The following is a 20,489-nucleotide window of genomic DNA, read 5'->3' as shown; positions in this document are numbered from 1 at the left end:
TGCTGATTTAGCTTAGATAGGTGTCATTGCTCTCATGTCAGACAGAAGATATTATAAATTGTGTTGTTTCTGAGCTTGGTCAGTGACACAGATGTTAGCCTGAAGTAACCTGCACAGGATTTGATGCTAAACTACATGGTTTAAAATGTGAGTCTCTATTCCATATCACAGAAATGTTAGCTCAGCTATTTGAGATGAACAAATTGATTTTGGTTGAGCAAAAACTTAACTTTGTCTTTATGCAGTGAATTTTTCAACCCTCCTACTTCCTTGGAATTGAGGAATTTCCAATTTTTTTCTCCTCTATTATTTTTTCACCCTTCATTCTGCCTCATGTTATTGAGAAAAACAGAGAATTCAGTGTATTTTTTTCTTGGTCTCAGTTGCTTATGCAGTTGGTTTTTTGTGTATCAAAAAGCAAGTTAAGGAGCAAAGAATTGACATAAAGCACACTTAAAAATGAAACCATTTATTAGAAATGAAAACGTTTTAGAAACCTTTAAAAATCCATTATAGACCACAGTTAAAATAGTTCCAATTATAGTTCCACACAGTTGAAAATTGCATTATGAATATTCAAACATATGTGAATTCCCAAGACATCTTTCTCTTCCATTTCACACAGGACTGAACAACCTAATCTAGATTCAATCTCTCTTCAAGGTGAATAAAAATAGATATCTTAATTATAATGATAATTTTCCAACATATTCAAGCAATGGTAGGGCTATAGGAGGAGTCTCATTCTTTTTTAACTGTTATCTTTAACACTGGGCTATGTGAGGGAGAAGTTTACTATTTTTGACAGATTATCTCTAGGTAACTTCCACCTGGGAAGTTGGAACAGATTTTGGTACTCCTCAGTCTGCTGTGGTAGCAAACATTCCCTTACAGTGAAATAACTTTTGGCACTTAGGGATTGATTCTCTGGTGTGTACTGGTGTTCTGCTTGTGGATACAGTGGGTTTAAGTGTTGGAGTTGAGTTTTTTGGCTTGCTAAGCTGTTGCTCACTCTCAGCCTTACTGATATACACCAAGTTTGTATTCTAACCTGAACACAGGTTGGAAACAGCCCAGGAAGTTGTTTTTCTAGTTTATCAGCATTTAGGTGATCTGTGTGGATAGAAATAAACATTGGAGGGCCCATGGGACAAATCCTCCTCCAGTGTTACTGTTTTTCAGGGCAGCCTTCAGTGGGAATGATTTGAGGCAGCAGCAGGAGGTGGCAGTAAAAGGTCAGGGGAGAATCTGGACAATGCAAATTAACACAACATTTTTGAGCTTTGTTCTTTCTTCTGTGGGAAAGTAAGCAACTTACTCTACACTAAAGAAAAGTGCATCAGGGGCACTTCTGATTGATTCCTCTGGCTTGAAATGAGTCTACAACTTTTGTGGTTTGAGTACTTCTTGAAGGAAGTTGCTTAGCAGTGCTTGCTCCAGACACTGAAGGAAAGGAAGCCAGGAGGCTTTTGCTTTTCAGTCCCTGCCTATCTGGTTAATAGTACTAAGGCAACCCAGCAATCACACTGCTAGTGAAAACACACCCATGGCTTTTCTGAAGGTGCTATAAGTGCATTCAGTTCTAAGCTACTCTAACACAATATTTTTCCCTTTGGAAAGAGCCTGAAGAGAAGGAAACAAGCCTGAGTCCTGATAGTACTGGTGGCTGTGACTGGTGTCACAGTGTTTGTGTACATCACCAGTACATAGCTGTTGCATGTATTGGATGAAATAAAACATTATTTGGCTGTTTATTGCCCACCTTTTGCATGGTGAAGTCATGCAGCTGTACAATCAGGCATTGATTTCTTCTATGGTTTGAAATCCTCTGGCCTGATCTTCATCTCCACTCTCTTGAGGGAGTACGTGGAGCCGTGCCACCCGTACCAGGTGATGCCATCCATGTTCTTGGTGTGCTCTCCTCTGCGGTAGTAAACCCCATTCAGGTTGGAATCTGTGCAGCAGTTGTACCAATACCCACCTTGTCAGGACAGAGAAGAGATTCCTGGCATTAATTTATATTAATTATATTTATATCATTAATTTGTGTTAATGATTACTTCTTGTTCCGGAGGACAGTGAGCAGAGGGCTGTAATAGTTGAGGTTGCTGATAAATTTAAAACTTAACATAGACATTTAGGAACTTAGAGGCATTACAGCTCTATAGTCAAATTAGTCCACTAGCTTTTAATTTATTTGCTCATTCCTCTTAGAATATTTCCTTGATGTGTTTCTGACTCGGTGAATTAGCATAGGAAATTAATCTGGGTAATTCACTCTAGAGCATCTTAAGGTGTTTAAAAAGTTCCTGAACTCTCTGAGTATTTACTGAGACTGAGATCAACAGTTTTATTTGCATGTTGTGTGGGACACAACGGGGAAATTAAAGAGCAGGATGTAATGAAGATAATTATCTTTGACAGAACTCAAAGATACTAAAATTAAGAGAACAACCTCTGAAATTAGAGGCTTGTATTAGGGTTGTAATAAAGATCACAATAATAGGGTTGTAATAAAGATCACAATAATAGGGTTGTAATAAAGACCACAAGTCAAGTGAATGTGGAGGTGAATACAGGAGGAGAATTACAGGTGCCTAATACTAGGATTTGAAAACTTAAAAAAATATAAGAAAAAATAAGAACCTGATAGATATTAAGGAATAACTTCCTGTCTCACTGTATTTTATCAGCATGTGAGATAGTCTGGCAGACACTATAATGGACTGGATAACTTCATGTAGGGGAGAGCACTCAGTTATTTTAAGAGTACTGATGTCTGTAATACACAGTCTGCTGTGGTATTTTCTGGGTCCTCTGTGGCAGGAAGGAAATTATGAATCTGAGTCCACATTCTTGGAAGGCTAATTTATTATTTTATGTATTATATTATATTAAAGAAAGCTATACTAAAGAATACTTAGAGAAGGCTTAACAAGATACTAATTAAAAATTTGCCACTCTCCAGAGCCTTGACACAGGTGGACTATGATTGGTCATTAAGTTGGAACAATTCACATGAAACCAATCAAACAATGACCAGTTGGATGAAAAATCTCCAAACCACATTCCAAAGCAATAAAACACAGGAGAAGCAGATCAGATAATACTGTTTCCATTTTTCTCTGAGGCTTCTCAGCTTCCCAGGAGAAGAAATCCTGGTGAAGGGATTCTTTCGGAAAACATGATGGTGACAGTCTGGCTCTATAAATCAGCTTCAACTGCCAGGTTTCCCACACAAGTGTATTGTCCAGAATGGTTCACCTCTCCCTTGATTTGCCATTCAGATGTTACTAACTGCATGGAAAAGAGGGAGAGCTGGGCTCTCTACACCTGACCCAAGCAGCTCTCTCAGGACAGGAAGGGATGCAGGGAGAACCTTCTTAGGCACAACAGGACAAAGCAATTACTTACAAGTGGATGATGGATTGGAATGGCTGAATACTTTTTTCAAGAGCTGGGGCATCACTGGCTTAAGGCCTTGTTGGAGACTGGATTGTTAATTTTGTTGGTGATTGTAATTATTGCCCTGTGTCTCCCTTGTCTGCTTGGATTTTTGCATTGGGCCCTGCAAAAATCCTTGTCAGTTGTGTTTGTCACTCAAATACAAAAAGAGGGAAGTATGGAGGGGCTTGACAGCTGGTCTGCAAACAAAGCTGAGTAGTAGAAGAAATAACTATTGATGATTTTCAAGTGTATCTATAGCAAGGAAGAAGGCAAGGCCATCAGCATGGAAACAGATTAGAAAAGATACATGAAAATTTTTATAAGTCAGACTATATGCATAAGTCGATGTGTATACATGCCTTATTAAATTTCTGTAAAACTTTTGCCAATTATATTGATGCTAATTGCTTTGCACCAATGAGTATAAGTTATTATGATGTAATTAATGACTTAATGACTTAATCACGATTTGTTAAAAGTATATAAGCTGGATGTCATGGTGACTACACCAGGTGCAAATCTGAGCACTTATAGGTTTGACTAAAGCCTTTAAAAAAACTCACTTCCTTTTCAAACCACGACACTGAAGAACACGCAAAATAAAAACCTTTTTTCTTCTTAGACCCTAATTATCTGAATAATTACCAATATAGCCAGATGGGGTGTGCCTGAGCTTGTCTGGCCCTTGGTGCTGAACCAGACAGTGGCACTGTGATGTTTTCACCCCAGAGACACTTTTGGCTGTGGGGTGTGTGGTGTTTCACCCCACAGACACTTTTGGCAGGCTGGGTGTGTGGTGTTTCACCCCACAGACACTTTTGGCTGTGGGTGTGTGGTGTTTCACCCCACAGACCCTTTTGGCTGGCTGGGTGTGTGGTGTTTCACCCCAGAGACACTTTTGGCTGTGGGATGTGTGGTGTTTCACCCCAGAGACACTTTTGCCTGGCTGGGTGTGTGGTGTTTCACCCCACAGACACTTTTGCCTGGCTGGGTGTGTGGTGTTTCACCCCACAGACACTTTTGCCTGGCTGGGTGTTGCAGTTGGCACATGGAGACAAGTCCAGGCCTGCAGGAGCTCTGGTGGTGGTGGAATGGAGCCTCCTCCATGACAGGATCTGCTGCTCAGGTTTCCCTCTGGCAGAGAAGCTTTAAGGCGATGGTGAAGGACATGAGTCAGTTCTGATGGAGACTTTTGATCCAGAGCAGCCCCTAATCACATGTGTGTGTCACATCCAACCCACCAGTGACATTTTGTGTGCTTTACCTTTCCGGAACTGGGCACAGTCATCCACACACTTGTCGTTGTCCTTGTCCTTCGTGCTGAAGGCCGTGTTGTTGTGGTAGCGCAGGGAGTCCCGCCCGGTGTTGCCGCTGTAGTTGCCCACAAAGAGCCTGTAGCTGTTGATTTCATTGCTCAGGGTGAAGTGCCCATACTGGGCATAGCGTGTGTTTCCTTCCCAGTCCTGCACACAGGAGGGGAGAAGCAATTAGTGCTGTTAGAGCAGTTGTGAAAAAGACCCAACATCCATGGTTATATACATACATTTTTACCGTCTCAGACTGCAGAAATCGCTCTGTTAAGGCAAAGGAACTTTCCAGAGCAAAGCATGAAACTTGCAAATTTTATTTGCACTGGTATTGTACAATCTGTAGGAAACAGATTGTGTAGTTCCAGAGTAGTTCCCTACAGTGGTAGTTGTTGATTTCATTGCTCAGGGTGAAGTGCCCATACTGGGCATAGCGTGTGTTACCTTCCCAGTCCTGCCCACAACAGGGGAGAAGAAATCAGTGATGTTAGAACAGTTACAAAAGAGACTCCAACATCCATGATTATATACATGTCTCAGACTGCAGAAACCGCTCTGTTAAGGCAAAGGAACTTTCCAGAACAAAGCATGAAACTTCCAAGTTTTATCTGCCTGGTACTGTACAAAATTGTAGGAAACAGATTGTGTAGTTCCCCACAAAGAGCCTGTAGCTGTTTAATTCATGGCTCAGGATGAACTGCTGGTATTGTAGTGTGTGTTACCTTCCCAATCCTGCACACAACAGGGAGAAGAAATCAGTGCTGTTAGAGCAGATATGAAAAAGACTTCAACATCCATGATTATATACATGTATTTTTACTGTCTGAGACTGCAGAAACTGCTCTGTTAAGACAAATGAACTTTCTAGAGCAAGGCATGAAACACTTGATAAAACTTGAAAACAAGATAAAATTTCCAAGTTTTATCTGCACTGGTGCTGTACAATGTGTAGGAAACCTGATGTGGAGCTCTTGCATTCAGTATCCTTGTGTCAGCATGCTGCCTCAAGTAATATTTTTCCTCTCTGATACAGTGACTTTTAAATATTAAGTGTCGCTTCCACATTTTCTGAAAAAATCCCTTCACCAGGATTTCTTCTCCTGGGAAGATGAGAAGCCTCAGAGAAAAACCAATATTATCTCATTTGCTTCTCCCTGTTTTGCTGCTTTGGAATGTGGCTGGAGATTGTTTAGCAACAGGTGCATGTTTGATTGGTTTCATGTGAATTGCTTTTACTTAATGACCAATCACCATCAGCTGTGTCAGACTCTGAGGAGTCAGTCACGAGTTTTTCATGATCATTCTTGTTAAGCCTTCTGTTTGTATCTTTTTTTTTGTATAGTTTTAGTATAGCTGATATAATATAATATAATGTAATATAATGTAATATAATGTAATATAATGTAATGTAATATAATATAATATAATGTAATATAATATAATATAATATAATATAATATAATATAATATAATATAATATAATATAATATAATATAATATAATATAATATAATATAATATAATATAATATAATATAATATAATATAATATGCCTTCTGAGAACATGGAGTCAGATTCCTCATCTCTCACCTCATCCTGGGGACCTCACAAACTCAACAATTGAGCCTTTCAGTTTATACAAATCCCATCCCTAAAAGATATTGTACTATGAACTAGTATATAAAGTACTATAAAGTATATAAAATGAAGCTATAAACTAGTGTAAGTCAAATTCAAGCCTTGAGCAGACTGAAGAAATTGAGGGTAACACAATGCAAACTCTTGCCTGTAATTAAAGCATGCAAATTCTTTGGGCCTCCTAAAAGACAGGAGATGATGTCTGGTACTGGGGAATAAAAAAGCCTTTTGCTGCTGAAATTAAGAGTTTATTCATTACCTCCAGCTCTACTCGCAGGACAGTGGGGCGTCTTGAAAGTCTGTAGATATTTTCATTTCCCAGCCAAAAATCTCCCCTAATATTGCCAAATCCTTCCTTGTATTGTTTCCAGTCCCTATTGAACGATGTCAAGCCAACTTTACGCCTTTGGATGACAGTCCAGCCTCCTCCATCTGTCTCCATGTCACAGAACACCTGGAACACGAAAAAAAGGCAGTGGGCACTTGTCAGTACCCTTAGGAAGGTGCAGCTCTCTTAACACGAAGCATTGTTACAGATTTCACAACCTGAAGAAACTTACATGGCAAAAAATTATTAGATAAACCCTTTTTCTGTTTTCTCTCTTAAATGTACACACACTCTTCCCATCCTTTTAAGTTTGCTTACATAAAAATGCTGATGGCAAATGCAGGGTACCAAAACTTAGTGTGTGCTTTTTTCATCTCTGAAATGAAAGTATTGAAATCAGTAATTTCTTGGTTATATTTTAAAAGACATGTAATATACGTTGTATACTGAATATTGCCTTACCTCCAGATCTGGAATTCCCAAAAATTCATCAGGAGGTAACTTGTAAACACCAGAAATTCTGTAGTTCCTCTGGTAAAGTGATGAGCAGTCATAAACAGCATCTACTTGAATCAGAACCAGAAAATGAGAATATGAGCAGCAGGAACTCCTCTTCTGTGAAGGTGCTTTCTGCAAATTTTAGTTTGTAGTTCAAGGAGAAATGAAGGCTTTCCACAAGTCTAAATGTTTTCCTGAAATGTCTTCATTTTGAGGAGTGTATGCATTGGCAAAGGTGTTGAAATACTGGGATTTTGTGATTTTTATTAATTTATTTATTTAATTTTTTTTTAACCTCTGCTGTGCAAAAAGACATCTCTGCTTTCTTATTGCCACTGTGTGTCTGTGCTGGAAAGTATATTTGCTAACTCCTTAGTCAGTATTAAATATTGATCCAATAAATGCCCAAGCCTTCTGTGAGGTGCCTGTTTTGAGTTGTGAGCAGGTTGACCAGGTTTGAGGATGAGGAATATTTGTTCAGCCCTTTCTGCACTGGCATCTGTGACAGAAAAAGTGCTTTTTAACTGCACTCACTCAGCCTGTGAAAGCCTTTTCCTCCTGGTGCAGGAGCTGGCTCGAAGATGGTAAAATTCTGAGGAGGATAAATGAGCTGAAGCAAGGCTTTATAATGTCTGACAGGTTTCAGAAATGTCTCTTACCTGGTGAGGTGAGAAACATCTGTCTTAAATTCCTTCTGGGCCAGTTTCTGCTGTGTTTAACTGTTTTTTCTTCAGCTTTAAAGAGCCTTGTTTTGGTGTGACTTTTTTTAAGGCCTACTGTAAATAGTGATGTGTCAAAACCAACCAGGTAGAACTATTTTAGAAGAAGAATTAAGTAAATAGGTTTAGAAGTTCTTCATTAATGTTAAGAAGACTAAATTAAGTCTTTTGGCAAACCCAGTTGAGACTGAGACAATTTGAGCTCTTTGCAGTGAATTTCATTTGAAGGGAAAAGTCAGCAAAGAGGATGCTTTCAAAAATGTCTGTTACCTGGTGAGGTGAGAAACATCTGTCTTAAATTCCTTCTGGGCCAGTTTCTGCTATGTTTAACTGTTTTTTCTTCAGCTTTAAAGAGCCTTGTTATGGCATAACTTTTTTTAAAGGTCTACTGTAAATAGTGATGTGTCAAAACTAACCAGGTGGTTAGAGGAAGAATTTCCTTCCTTTTAGAGGAAGAATTAAGTAAATAGATTTAGAAGTTCTTCCTTAATGTTAAAAAAACATGAAGTCTGTTGGCAAACCCAGTTGAGACTGAGACAATTTAAGCTCTTTGCAGTGCATTTCATTTGAAGAGAAAAGTCAGCAAAGAGGATGCTTTTTTCTAGAAGTGCCTTTACAGGTAGCTGACCTAAAAATGCACCTGCATTCCACATTGAGTACAGGCCTGTGCAATCACTGTGTGCAGTGACATTTTCCCTCAGGGAAGAGAATTTTGAAGAATTTAACTGTGGTCTGGCTAGGTATAAACCACAGATTGTATTCTATATCACAGTTTGTATTCAATCTACAGCCTTGTAGATTGAATTTTTAAGAATTCAGCCTTGAATTTTTAAGAATTATCATTCAAAAATAATGGATAACTCTTGTTTTTTTTACTCTGGTTCAGAGATAGTCATAAAGATACTAAAGATACAAATCTTTGGTAATTCCTGGAGAGCATTTCTAATTGTTTTAACAATTTCTAGTCCCCTGTCAGTGCTGTGAGCTCAGCGGTTTTTACTGCCAGAGCCATTCCCTTACCAAGCCAGCTCCCCTTCTTTTAGGATTGCTAGTGTAGTGCTCAGAAAATGAAATATGTAACAGAAAATGAATATAGACTGAATTCCTCACTGTAGAAATGCAATATCTGTTCACTTTCTGCACTCCTTAAAAACAGACATAGATCTAAAAATACAGATGAAGAAATTCAAGCTACTTTCCTCAGAGTCACTGCCTCAGCAGCAGTTTTCAGCGTGCATGCTTGCTACATTAGCAGGACATGCTAGCCCTAGGAACCAGGCATTCAGTGTGCAGTGAGAGGAGTATCTGGGAGCTTGGTGACTCCCTCCTTACCAGCTGATGTCTGTGTGACCATCTGAGCTGCCTGCAGCTGCATGATGTCAATCTGGTTGTTCATTTGGGAGTATTTGCTCTCGGCGTCGACGAGGCGCGACTCCATCTGCTTGGTGCTGCCTTCCAGCTCCATCACCTGCATCACCACGTTCACCCAGTCCCCTTCCTGCTTCTTGCTCAGCTCCTGCAGCATCCTGCTCAGGTTGGCTACCTGCAGCTTGAGCTCCTTGATCTCCTCGCAGCAGCCCGGCATCTTCAGCTGTGCGTTCCCGTTGCTCGTCCTCCTCTTGGGAGGTTTGTGCAGCAGGGCTGGGTAAATCACCACGGACACAGTGACAATGCAGAGCCATGCCAGCTGAACCCTGGGTCTTGCTGGCATTTTTGCTTACAGCAACAGAAACCTTCCAGCTGACTGCAGGAGGCTGAATGCAGCTGGGGTAGGTGTAAAATTTCCTGCAGCAGCCTGGTACCTTCCTTGCTTCCAATGAAGAGAGGCTCTGAAGGTGGAGCCTGAGGAAGTGGCTTCTTTTTTTTTCAGACACCTCCTGTCAGAGCCTATGCACTTTAAAAGTCTGTCTCAAAGCATCTTATATACTATTTTTCTGTTTACCTCCACCCCCCTGAAACTATGAAGAGCTTGCTGGCCCCTCCCAGTTCATATCAGGTATTTACAGGGTGAAATTGGAACAGGTTTCAGCCAGGAAAGGTTGGGGAGAGCAGGAGAGACTTCCCTCAGCTCTGTCTTGAAGGGGTGTAGGAGAGGGCTAGGAAATGAGAAGAATTTCCAGCAATTATTGCCTGTTGGATTGGAGCCCTCTTGGTGACTAGTTCTGGCATTTCAATAACATGAGAGCATTAGAGATCCAGAATGTGAAAGGGCTGTTCAAAATGGGTGAGTTTATAGAAGTTCAAGGAAGGTGCTGTACTAAAATTCTGAACTGTTAAAAGATATAAAAGAGGAGGGGAAGTTGCCATCTCAGCCAGCTGAGACTGGGCTATACTCTGAACATCTAAAAATTAAAGATTTACTCTAAAATCTACTGTTTATGTAACTATGGATATTTTAATTTAACTCCCTAGAAGGTAGCCCTGGCTGCTACAAGTCCTACTACAACCCAAAAGTTGTAGGTGGTAACTCTATCATTGCATCATTTCTTAATTTAGGCAGTATTTTAGCAAATTAATTAGTTAAGCATTTAATCCCCTTCTCTGGATACTGAGTTCTCTGCAGTATTAATGTTGTAAAATCCACTGCTGTTATTTTAGAAATGGGATATCTGAGGGTGGGATGAAATGAAATCTGCAGAATTTGTAAGTAAAAACTCACTCCTCTGTTTATTCAAGTGAAAGGACATTAAGTAATGGTGAGAGTCTGTGTAAAATTGACACGGTGGTTGTTTTTACAGGCAATGTGATCTAACTCCAGTGTTAAGGAGGCCAGTTCATTAATAGGATTTTGAGAGGAAAATCTAGGGTTAATTAAAATATCCAAAGTTACATAAACAGTAGATTTTAGAGTAAATCTGAAACTTTTAGATGTTCAGAGTATAGCCCAGTCTCAGCTGGCTGAGAAGGCAACTTCCCCTCCTCTTTTATATCTTTCAACAGTTCAAAATTTTGAACTGTTGTCCAAATAAAACCATTTCAGCAAAGGTGCAGCCTTTTCCAGAAAGTCTGCAGGCTTATTTCTAGATCCTTCTGGATCAGTTTTTGCTGCTCAGGCCAGCTGCTCTGTAATTGCCCAACATGAGGGTTCTTGCATCTTCCTGTAAAATTTCTGATTATAATGGCAGAAATAAGATAAAATAAAGGATTAAATGCCTCATGTATCTGCTGCTTGCATAAACACTGTGAAAGCTTCTTGATGTCCAAGGAAACAAAAGAAATCTTGCACTTCTTACAAAGGACATTAGCACAAACCCAACTGACACAAACTATCCCATCTTGGCTTCTTTTGCTGATCCAAAGTGGCTGCAGGATTTCTGCTTGATTAGGAACCATTAGAAAAGCCTTGCTGACCTGACATTTGCTTTTAAAGAAATAGAAAGCACAACTGCTTCTTGCAGTTTCTCTCCCTCCTCAGCTCTGATACACTTGTTGCTTGGTGCTTTGTTATTGCCTCTGATTTTCACTGGGGCTGGTTAATTGTTTTTCTCCAAAACAAACCCACAGAAGTGTGAAGATGTTGGGAGATAAAATCATCAAAGCACTGCAGGAGTGGAATATGAATCCAGGTGTCTCATAAACCTGAATTTTCATAGGGAAGGAAGAGGGAATCTTTATGAGGAGGTCAGAATTAGAGCTCTCCAAGCAAGCAGTTGTCTTGTGGGTGACTGGCTGCCTGTGTGCTGTGCCCAAGAGAAAACAAGTGAGTCTGTTGTGTCAGCCAGTGTGGGATTGGTGAGCTGAGATATTGCCAGAGATATGCAAGAAAAATTTGTTTATAGCACACAGGGCACCTCCAGAGCAGACCATAGGCTTCAGTCAATTTTTGTCATGGACATTCCAGAAACCTTCCATAGCAAAATTGCTTTTTATACTTCAGACCAGAAAGTGCCACTGCACACAGATGAAAGCCTGACCTTTTTGTTCTGCCTCTAATCCTGTCTGAGCCCTCTTCCAGCTGGAGCTTCTGTGATTCCCAGAGGCAAATTCTTCACTGGCTTCCTGAGATGAGAAACATGTTTTTGTCAAAGTTGGAACAGAAAATAGGACAGGCCAGACTCTGCTTCTCTGCCCCAAAAGGCCACCCTGCTGACACCCCCACTGTGTTACACAGGACTTCAATCCACACCATACCTCTCCTGTCTTGGACAGATGTGGAAGAGGGGAGCCACTTGTAGGTCCATGAATTTCCTCTTTATACAAATTTTGAAAGGATCCAAGATTCATTTGAACACACATGTTACAAAACACCACAAAAAGGCCTCCAAATCCCTCCTCTAAACTAATTGGAAATAAGTCAGGGTTTTATTATGGATTCAGCTTTTAATTTGTAAATCCAAATGCAAACCATCTTTGATTTACCTGTTTTGAAAGAGAATACTTTGTTCTGTGTAAGAGGGTGACAACAGACATATTGTGCAGTAATGGAAAAGCACAAATCTTCCCATCTGTCATTATTTTAGAGAAAACATTCAAAGAGATTTGGGCAGAGACATCCCTTGGCAGAGATATCAGCCTTGGTGGAATTTGACTTCTTTATGTATATTTGAAAGATGGGTCTTTCCCAGTTTCATGGAGAGCTGAATATGGTCACTGAGGTAGCAATAGCTACAGGTGGATGGGAGTAATTTTCAGGTTAGGTCAGTAGCTGGAGCTGACAAAAGCTGTTTTGCAGTTCTCTACTGTTCTACTTAGGATTTGAATTCAGGATCCTGGTACATTTTGTAAAGAGGTAAAGTTTGGGGCATAGCTGGGGAGAAATCAGTTCCATGATTGCTGAGTGGGTCCTGTTCTTTCCTTTCCCCAGCAGAGATGGAGAAATTGAGCATCATCATTTGGCCTGAAATCCATCACCCTCATTTTCCTCCATTGTATTTTGTACCTGGGAATACTGTGGTACATGATAGCTAAAAACACAAGATCATAAAGTCAAGAACATGAGACAAATCCTTTTTGACTTCACTCATGATGTAATTCTGAAGTGATTGGGAGAACTGAGGGTAATCATGGTTTCAATTTGTATATGCCATGTGTTTATAATGTTGATTGATGTTACTAAATTCAAATACATCATTATTACTTGATTAGAAGCAGTTTTCTCCTGTCCCTGGAGGGCCAGATTAAATTGGAGGTGAGTTTAAATGCTTGCCTTCTCTGGGAAGCTGTTCTGGCAGGTGCATGCAAAGCTGAGACAAGAAGAAAAGCTCAGTGCCCTGTGGCTATTTATTTGGTAGCCATTCCTTGCAAACCTTTAATATGCATCTGGCAAATCTTAAATCTGGAATTCCTGGTGCTTGCTGAGGTGGCAAAGGCTCCCATCAGCTCTCAGCTGGCCCATTATGGAGCCCACACTGTTCTGTTCTGCTTTTCCCTCCCAGGAGGTGTGAAACTGCTCACCTTTGGCATTGGAGATGCTCATAAATGCTCCAACATTTACTCTGCTATAGCTTTATGGTCAAATAAAAACATTTATGGTTTTATTTTAAATGAGGATTGTGTTGTAAATCTCTGAAATTGTGTTGTAAATCTCTGAAATTATATGGGACAGGTGGAATAGGAGAGAGGGCTTGATAAGAAACAAAACACTGCTACTTCTCCTTTCTTTTGTGATTTCTTTTTTATTTAAGGCATTCCCTCTTTGCATAACCAATACACAAAGACTGGCTCTGTGTTTCACCTTTTTTTGCTAAATATCCTACTTAGCAATTATTTTCTTCTCTGCTTTCTGGCTAATAAAAAGTAGGTGATACAAGAAGTGATTCCTTTTGCAGGGTTAGCTAAGAAATTTATTGTAACATTTTTCACTCATTTTTTTTCTTTCTGATGATGATTTTTTTTTTCTTTCTTTCAAATAAAAGCTGATGAATGTTTTTATTTGACTTGCAAGCATTTATATGCAGATTGGGAATTTTGATGACTGTGTGCAATGTGGTGTCTCCTTGCTGGAAGCCAAAGGGGCTGCTCTGGCCTGGAAGCACTCAATCACCACAACTCTTTATTGAAAACATTTCTTTCCCAGTATCAGTTTCTCAAACATTTTTGTTCCCAGAATGATAATATTTTTCAGTGGCATGATGGACGTGCATTGGTTTTCTGAGATTTCTTGAGTCAAGGACTGGGGGATGCCTCAAGACAAATAAATAAATCATAGAAATGGGGAAAATGGCCATCAAAACCAATTCCTTTTGCCAGAGGATTATTTGTTCCCCCAAGTCTCACAAAGCAGCTGTGCCTTCCAATCCTAGAAGCAGCTCTCAACACTTCTTCAGAAGGAAAAACAAGCTTGGCTGAATCTGGTAAAATCTGCCATATTAGAGAATTTTTGTAAGCAAACTTGAGGAGACTGAAAAAAATAAGATATTATCTGCTTGTCTAGATTCTGCATACAAGCTGCTTTATTGCAGAAAAATAAAGTTTCTTTGTTATGTTTGGGATGCATTCTGGCAATAGGAAATGTGTGTGCTCCCTCATGGATAAGTTTGGGATTGCTTGAAAAGGCTCTATTAAAATAAAAGGTTGTTTCTTCTAATTTTTATGAGAAGATGAGGAAAGTCTGCTTGCTTCTGAGTTCTTGAAAATTTAATATATTTTGAGTGACAGAGAATATTGTTAATATCAAAGAGAATGGAAGACTGGAAAGCTCCCAGGACTCTAAAAGAGAACATTTCTAGTAAATATTACACATTCATGCCTTGGGTTTTTAGGGGAGAAAAAGCTCATTATTTGCATTCTTTTCCCACTGAACACAATAAAGTTGGTGTTGTGGTTTTGGTTTTCCAATTTAAGATTTCTCCAATTTTAAGATTTCCCAACCAATGCTGGTGAGTGTGGCAGGTTTGGTGCTGGTTAATCACCAATGCAGGTTAATCATTGCTATGAGGTTGGATTTTGATTCCCAGTTCATCTCTGCTTTCTGTTTAAATAACCTTTAAATATCCAAGCAATAGGAATATATTTCTCTTAAGTATTGTTCTTTTTTGTGATTCTAGCTCAGTATATATGTAACCCCTACAGTTTTGATATCTTAATAATCAAGCAGTAGGTTTATGTGGCTTTTCACTACTAATAAAATTTGAAGCTTTAAATTTTTTGACCAAGATTTTTATATTAGGAAGTTTGTCAAGGGTAGTCACTTTTTATAGGGATAGACTGACATAGCAATTGGAAGATGTTTTTCATCAGAGGGCTTGTTTACATTTTAATATCTCACTCATTTTAATGTCCCACTCATCATGATCAAGTGCTCCAAACAGGTCAGGGTTGGACATGATTCTGACTACAATACAAATACTGTTTAATAAACAGGAGGAAAATTTAAATTAGATTGTTCTGCATAATCTAATTATGCAGTGAGGCCACATGAGCTGAAATCATACCAAAATTTTAGTGATAAGAATTAGTTTTGCAACTGATTTATGCTCATTTAGAGGGAAAGTATAAGGGTCCTCTGTTTTGTTGGTTTTGCTAATCACTTTGTTTATTGAATATAATGTGAAATAAAATGGGTATTAAGCACTGAAATTAGGGCATTAGTTCAAAGTATATAAAAGTCTAGTTATGACTTTGAAGTCTAGATACGACTTAGGAAGTCTTGTTATTTCTGTGGTCTCCCACTTGCAAGCATGGGGCTGTCTTGAAATAGCTTCAGTATATTTTAGTAAGTTTGTTAGCATTGAAAAGACATAATTTTAAAATCTTTCCCTTGAGTATTGGTACTAGAAGGCTCTGCTGGCCCATAGCAGGCAGCAGAGCTGAATTCTTGGGTGTTTCCTGGGAGATATTACCAGTGCCCTACCAAACCTTTACCTAAAAACTTCTAAAATGTTCTGAATGCCCTAAAAATGTTCTTTTACACCCTCCTGCCAAGTAGAACAAAGTGGTGGAGTTTTTTTCTAGCTTTTTAACAGAAATGAACTGATGAATATGTTCTTCCCTCAGTGGATATGGAGAACAGCTGAACTGTTCCTTTAATATTAAACTTAACATTATTCTGAACTAGGAGTAATTGCAAGGAAATCTGTGAGTAAACAAAGACTTAAGTTACTGCTCCAACAGCATTGGCTCTCTCTATCTCACATCTGAGAGATGTTTTCCCACCTTCTCCTTTAATCCTTTAATTTTGTAATTCTCTTTTTCCCGATAGAAGGAGGAATCCATCCCCTTGATTCTAATCCAGTCAACTGCCCTGATTTCCAGCAGCAGCACTGTGGCTGAAAACCCCTGGCAGCTCTGCCTGGCTGGAATATGAGCCCTCAGGGCCTTTTCTGAATGCCTGGATGCTTTTCTGCAGTGTTTTTGTTTCTGTTCAGTCTCCAGCATGGTGGCTAGAAAACAGCTCTGTAGTGCTTTTAGGAGTGTTATGACATTTAGGGAGATTCTGTCTGAGCACAGATTCCTGAAGTTTGGAGGGACAGGAGCAGTGCCTTCATGGAAGGAAGGTGAATGGAAGGAAAGTACAGAATGTTTTATTTTCTTAATGTTTGTTTTGAATGTACCAGGTTAAATGGTGTGTATAGAAAATAGGCTGGGGGTGTATTGTATTTGTGGGTGCCCCAGTGAAGGGAGGAATGATGAATCTGACTCCATGTTCTCAGAAGGCTGATTTATTATTTTATAATACTATATTATATTAAAGAATACTATACTATACTAAAGAATACAGAAAGGATACAGACAGAAGGCTAAAAAGATAATAATGAAAACTCCTGACTTTTTCCAGAGTCCCAGCACAGCTTGGCCCTGATTGGCCAAAGAGTGAAAATAACTCACAGCAGAATGCAATGGAACAATCACCTGTGGGTAAACAATCTCCAAACACATTCCACATGAGCACAACACAGGAGAAGCAAATGAGATAAGAATTGTTTTCCTTTTCTCTGAGGCTTCTAAGCTTCCCAGGAGAAAATCCTGGGTGTAGGGATTTTTCAGAAAATGTGAATGCCACAGGAGCAAGGAGTCCCAACATTTACTGCTTTTGCAGAAATGGTCCTGAGTACAGGGAAAAGCAGCTGCTGGGAGAGGCTTATCCCAGTCAGAGGCTGTGAAAAACGCCAATCACTTGTTTTTAAATTTTTTTGAAGTTCAACAGTAATAAAATGGTTATTAAAATAGTAAATATGATTAGAGTTATAATAATTTTGGACAATTAGGATTAGGACAATATGAGACAATAAAAACAAAGAGTTAGGGACAGTCTGGGTACCTCTTTCTGGGCACAATAAGCCCGGAAAAGGACCCACATTAACAGAGGATTAACCCTTAAAAGCAACAGCCTGTTGCATATTCATACAGCTCATACATGATGCATAAATTCCATTCAAACACAGGATTCTGTCTGGGCAGTGTCAACTTCTTCCTCTGAATCCTGACAGGGTCTTCAGGGCTGAGTGAGGCAGGAAGAAGTTCATTTCTTCTGATAAGAGAGCAATGAATTCTCTTTCTCTGAAAGATTCAGGTGTCCTGTGGCTGCTATCTCAGTGCAATTCCTTTCTTTAAAAAAGTATCCTACACAGCATAGTTCCTATTTTAACATAATGTTATCACCCAAAACTATATTTAAGACACTACTTAAGAAACTTAACACAGCATCACTTTCTAACATAACACATATAATATTCATTTTAATATTTGCAAAAAGCCAATCATAAAATACTTATTTTTCACAGATGCTTATCCTAGTCCACTAAATTACCTGTCACTGCTCATTGTGTTGTAGGTAATTTGTTACAGAAGAGTAATTTATGATTATTAACAACTACTGCTGTCTATTCTTGTAAATCAAAGTCTTTCTCCTTTCCCTCCCCATCTTTTCCTTCCCTTTGCTTCAGCCTAACCATAAATAGATTTGAGACAGTTAATTCTGCTTTGGACAGTCAAGAAAGTTAGAAACAAAAGGAGTAATTGAGTGCACCAGGAAGTGGCAGAAGAGCATTGCTAATTGTCAGATAATAAAAGAAAATGGTCAATTTTGTCAGGAAGTGTTGTCAAGAAAGATAACTTGGAAGTAATTAACTGTCTGACATGCTGGAATGTGTCTGCCAATGGCTCTGTAAGTCATCAGCTCATGAAATGTGACGGCCATTTATCACTTTCATGAGGCTGCTGCCAAGCTTTCCCTTGGGAAACTAGCTGGAGTTTGTGTGGTCTTTGACTACTGTGTTAAGAAAAAATGGTCTTAGGTGCTTCCTATTGTTGGGTGCCAGTCATCTTGAGCTGTGATTGTGGCTAAATCTCATTTTAGTTCAATCTGAAGGCCCAATATACAGGAGTATTTTACTTAACCTTCACAGGTATCCAGAGTATGTCGGGAGCTTGATTCTTTACTTGTCTCCAGAGCCAGGAGGCTTCCAGAGGCAGAAGAAATGCAGCACTCATTTGAAAAATTTCCCCTTTTTTTTTGTCTGTGTGTTACTCCCTTCAATACTTCAGATTTGCTTCTCTTCAGTGATCCCCTACCCTCTTATAAGGGGGAAGTCATGGAGCCATCCCAATAATAAAATAAGAAAACAAATGTGAAATAGAAATTATTTCAGAGAATAGCTGCACATCATGAACTAGAGAATCAGGTTCAAGAGCAGCCTATTTGCTTGTGCTTCATAAAATTCAGCAGGCCTTGCAACACAAGTGCTTCCCTGGTACACACTGAGGATTGGCTGTGATGGCAGCAGTTGCTGGCATGTTCTTGAAAACCAGCAAAAGAAAAGTGCCAGTGCAGAGGCTTTGTATGAAATATGAAACTGAAATTAGGGTTGCACACTTTATGTAATTTCCTGGTGACATTTGTCAGCTATTTTGATGATATAGACTGTTTCCTGCATCATTGATTTTAGAGGAGTTGGTAGTCTGGTTAAGAGAATAGGGAGGGAAAAAGTTAGTACTGTAAAACTCTTAAGTACAGCTGTTTGAAAAATCATGCCTTTAAAATTATTGGCAGCTATTCTTCTGTCTATGCTGGCTGTTACATAGAATTGATAATCATATATATCATATCTTTATTTTGTGTAACAACTCTTCAGACTATGTGCAGACAATGTGTGCACCTATTGTTTTGAAAATATATGGTCATTGTGTGCCTAATTTAGTTTAATTGTTCACGTGGAGGTCTAAACAAGGAGTGTTCCATTGGTAATTCTAAATGATAGACCTTGGTGTTATCAAGTAGAAGTTTCTATCAATCCCTAATATGCCAATTGTGTTAAATCATCTTTCTTTTCCTCCCTTTCCAGCATTAACAATAAACTCCAGCAGCCAGAAGCAGCTGCTGGTGTGCTGGAATATGCCATGAAACACTTTGGGGAGCTGGTGAGTCCTGCTGGATAATCCACTTCTTCATCTCTTGTGTTTTTATGGTTTCTGGACTTGATTTTTGGTGGGTGGAGGTGTATTTTCTCAATCAATCACATCGAGGTCCTAGCTCTGCTTAAATATTTTATTGTTCATAAAGAAAGGCCTTTATAGGGCCTTTCTTTAGGGTTTTTTTAAGTTTTTTTTTAGTCCTTTTTCTTAGTTCTTTTCTGTTCTAAAAAAAGGCTGCTTACAGGGATGTTCAGTGGGCACTTTGCAGCAAATGCTGGATACAGGGAGGGCTGCAAAAAGATGATTTGGAGAAGAATTTTGCAGCTGCTGTTGGTACTAAATGCAGCTGTGAGCAACCAGCAACTTGACACAAGTCCTTTTATTTAGGATAAGCTGGGAAGGGAGGGAGGGAGTTCTTGTTCTAAGCTTAAAGGATTTGAGAAACTACATCAACACCCTCAAGATAAGGATTTAATGGAAATTCACCTTTACTCTCTCTCAAAAGTGTTCATAGGTATTATTTGGAATAGCAAGTTAACCAATCCCTCACCAAAATCAAATAAACCATTTTCTATTTGTTGTGTGTCTTTCTCAGAATGATGTACCTTTTATTATTTCTTCTCATTCTATGAGACATTTAGTGTTCAAAGACCAAACCACCTATGCTCTCCTGGTAAAAAAGATAATTTTGCAGTGGTAATTGTTGCAGTGTTTTAGGATAATTAGGAAAGGAAGGCAGCCCTGGAAGCACAGTAGATCAGCCTCTCTTAATAGTAACCACCAGAAAGTGGGAACAAGGTATAAGCACAAAATGGTGGAAACCCTCTGGTGTAGGATTATGTGTGGTTTTGACCTTTCTGGGAGAAGTACAGACTTCAAAACATCTTTGCAGCTTCTTATAATTCCTTGGGTGGATGGAGCAAAGTTCTGCATTACCTAACTCTGACTTCACTCTTCAGCAGCAACAGTCTAGCAGTAAATGTAGTTCAAAGCGCAGAGCTTGCCAGAATTGAAATTAAAAGAAAAGAAATTAAGAGGAGCTGTGAGCTCTACTTTCAGGGACTTAATTGAAATATGACTTAGCTGAGAATTTAAAGGGCTGAGTGGAAGACCTGGCATGCAAATTGTGGTTTATAGTGACCCTGCCCACAGGTCTGGGAAAACAATCTGCTCTGCAGCCTATGTCAAGACATGAGCTGCCAAAGACTGAGCAGAAAAACACTGGCAGAGAAAAGCATGGAAATCTATTAAGGCATTTTAT

General features: G+C 39.2%; 2 protein-coding genes across 4 annotated transcripts in view; one reads left to right on the top strand and one right to left on the bottom strand.

Annotated features, from left to right (window-relative positions):
* Positions 1–20,489, top strand: part of MTOR (mechanistic target of rapamycin kinase) — a 71,606-nt gene that overhangs the window by 21,259 nt on the left and 29,858 nt on the right. For all 3 annotated transcript variants that reach the window (XM_058039254.1, XM_058039253.1, XM_058039255.1), the window contains one exon: positions 19,159–19,234. In XM_058039254.1, the coding sequence (XP_057895237.1) occupies positions 19,159–19,234 (76 nt within the window). The remainder of the gene's footprint in view (positions 1–19,158; positions 19,235–20,489) is intronic.
* ANGPTL7 (angiopoietin like 7) lies at positions 1,812–9,647 on the bottom strand. Its single transcript, XM_058039257.1, has 5 exons — positions 9,269–9,647; positions 7,182–7,285; positions 6,651–6,845; positions 4,712–4,910; positions 1,812–1,981 (listed from the first exon to the last, which is right to left on the bottom strand). The coding sequence occupies exons 1-5, from the start codon at positions 9,645–9,647 to the stop codon at positions 1,812–1,814; spliced, it is 1,047 nt and encodes a 348-aa protein (XP_057895240.1).

The sequence above is a fragment of the Melospiza georgiana genome, chromosome 22 (genome assembly GCF_028018845.1).
Source record: "Melospiza georgiana isolate bMelGeo1 chromosome 22, bMelGeo1.pri, whole genome shotgun sequence".
Lineage (NCBI taxonomy): Eukaryota > Metazoa > Chordata > Aves > Passeriformes > Passerellidae > Melospiza > Melospiza georgiana.
This window is presented reverse-complemented; position numbering and strand designations above follow the sequence as displayed.

Coding starts and splice junctions, on each gene's coding strand:
- ANGPTL7 (XM_058039257.1), bottom strand. CDS start 9,647: ATGCCAGCAAGACCCAGGGTTCAGCTGGCATGGCTCTGCATTGTCACT. Junction 4,911..6,650: donor TCCTGCGAGTAGAGCTGGAG/GTAATGAATAAA, acceptor TCCTGTGTGCAG/GACTGGGAAGGAAACACACG. Junction 1,982..4,711: donor CTGTGCCCAGTTCCGGAAAG/GTAAAGCACACA, acceptor TGTCCTGACAAG/GTGGGTATTGGTACAACTGC.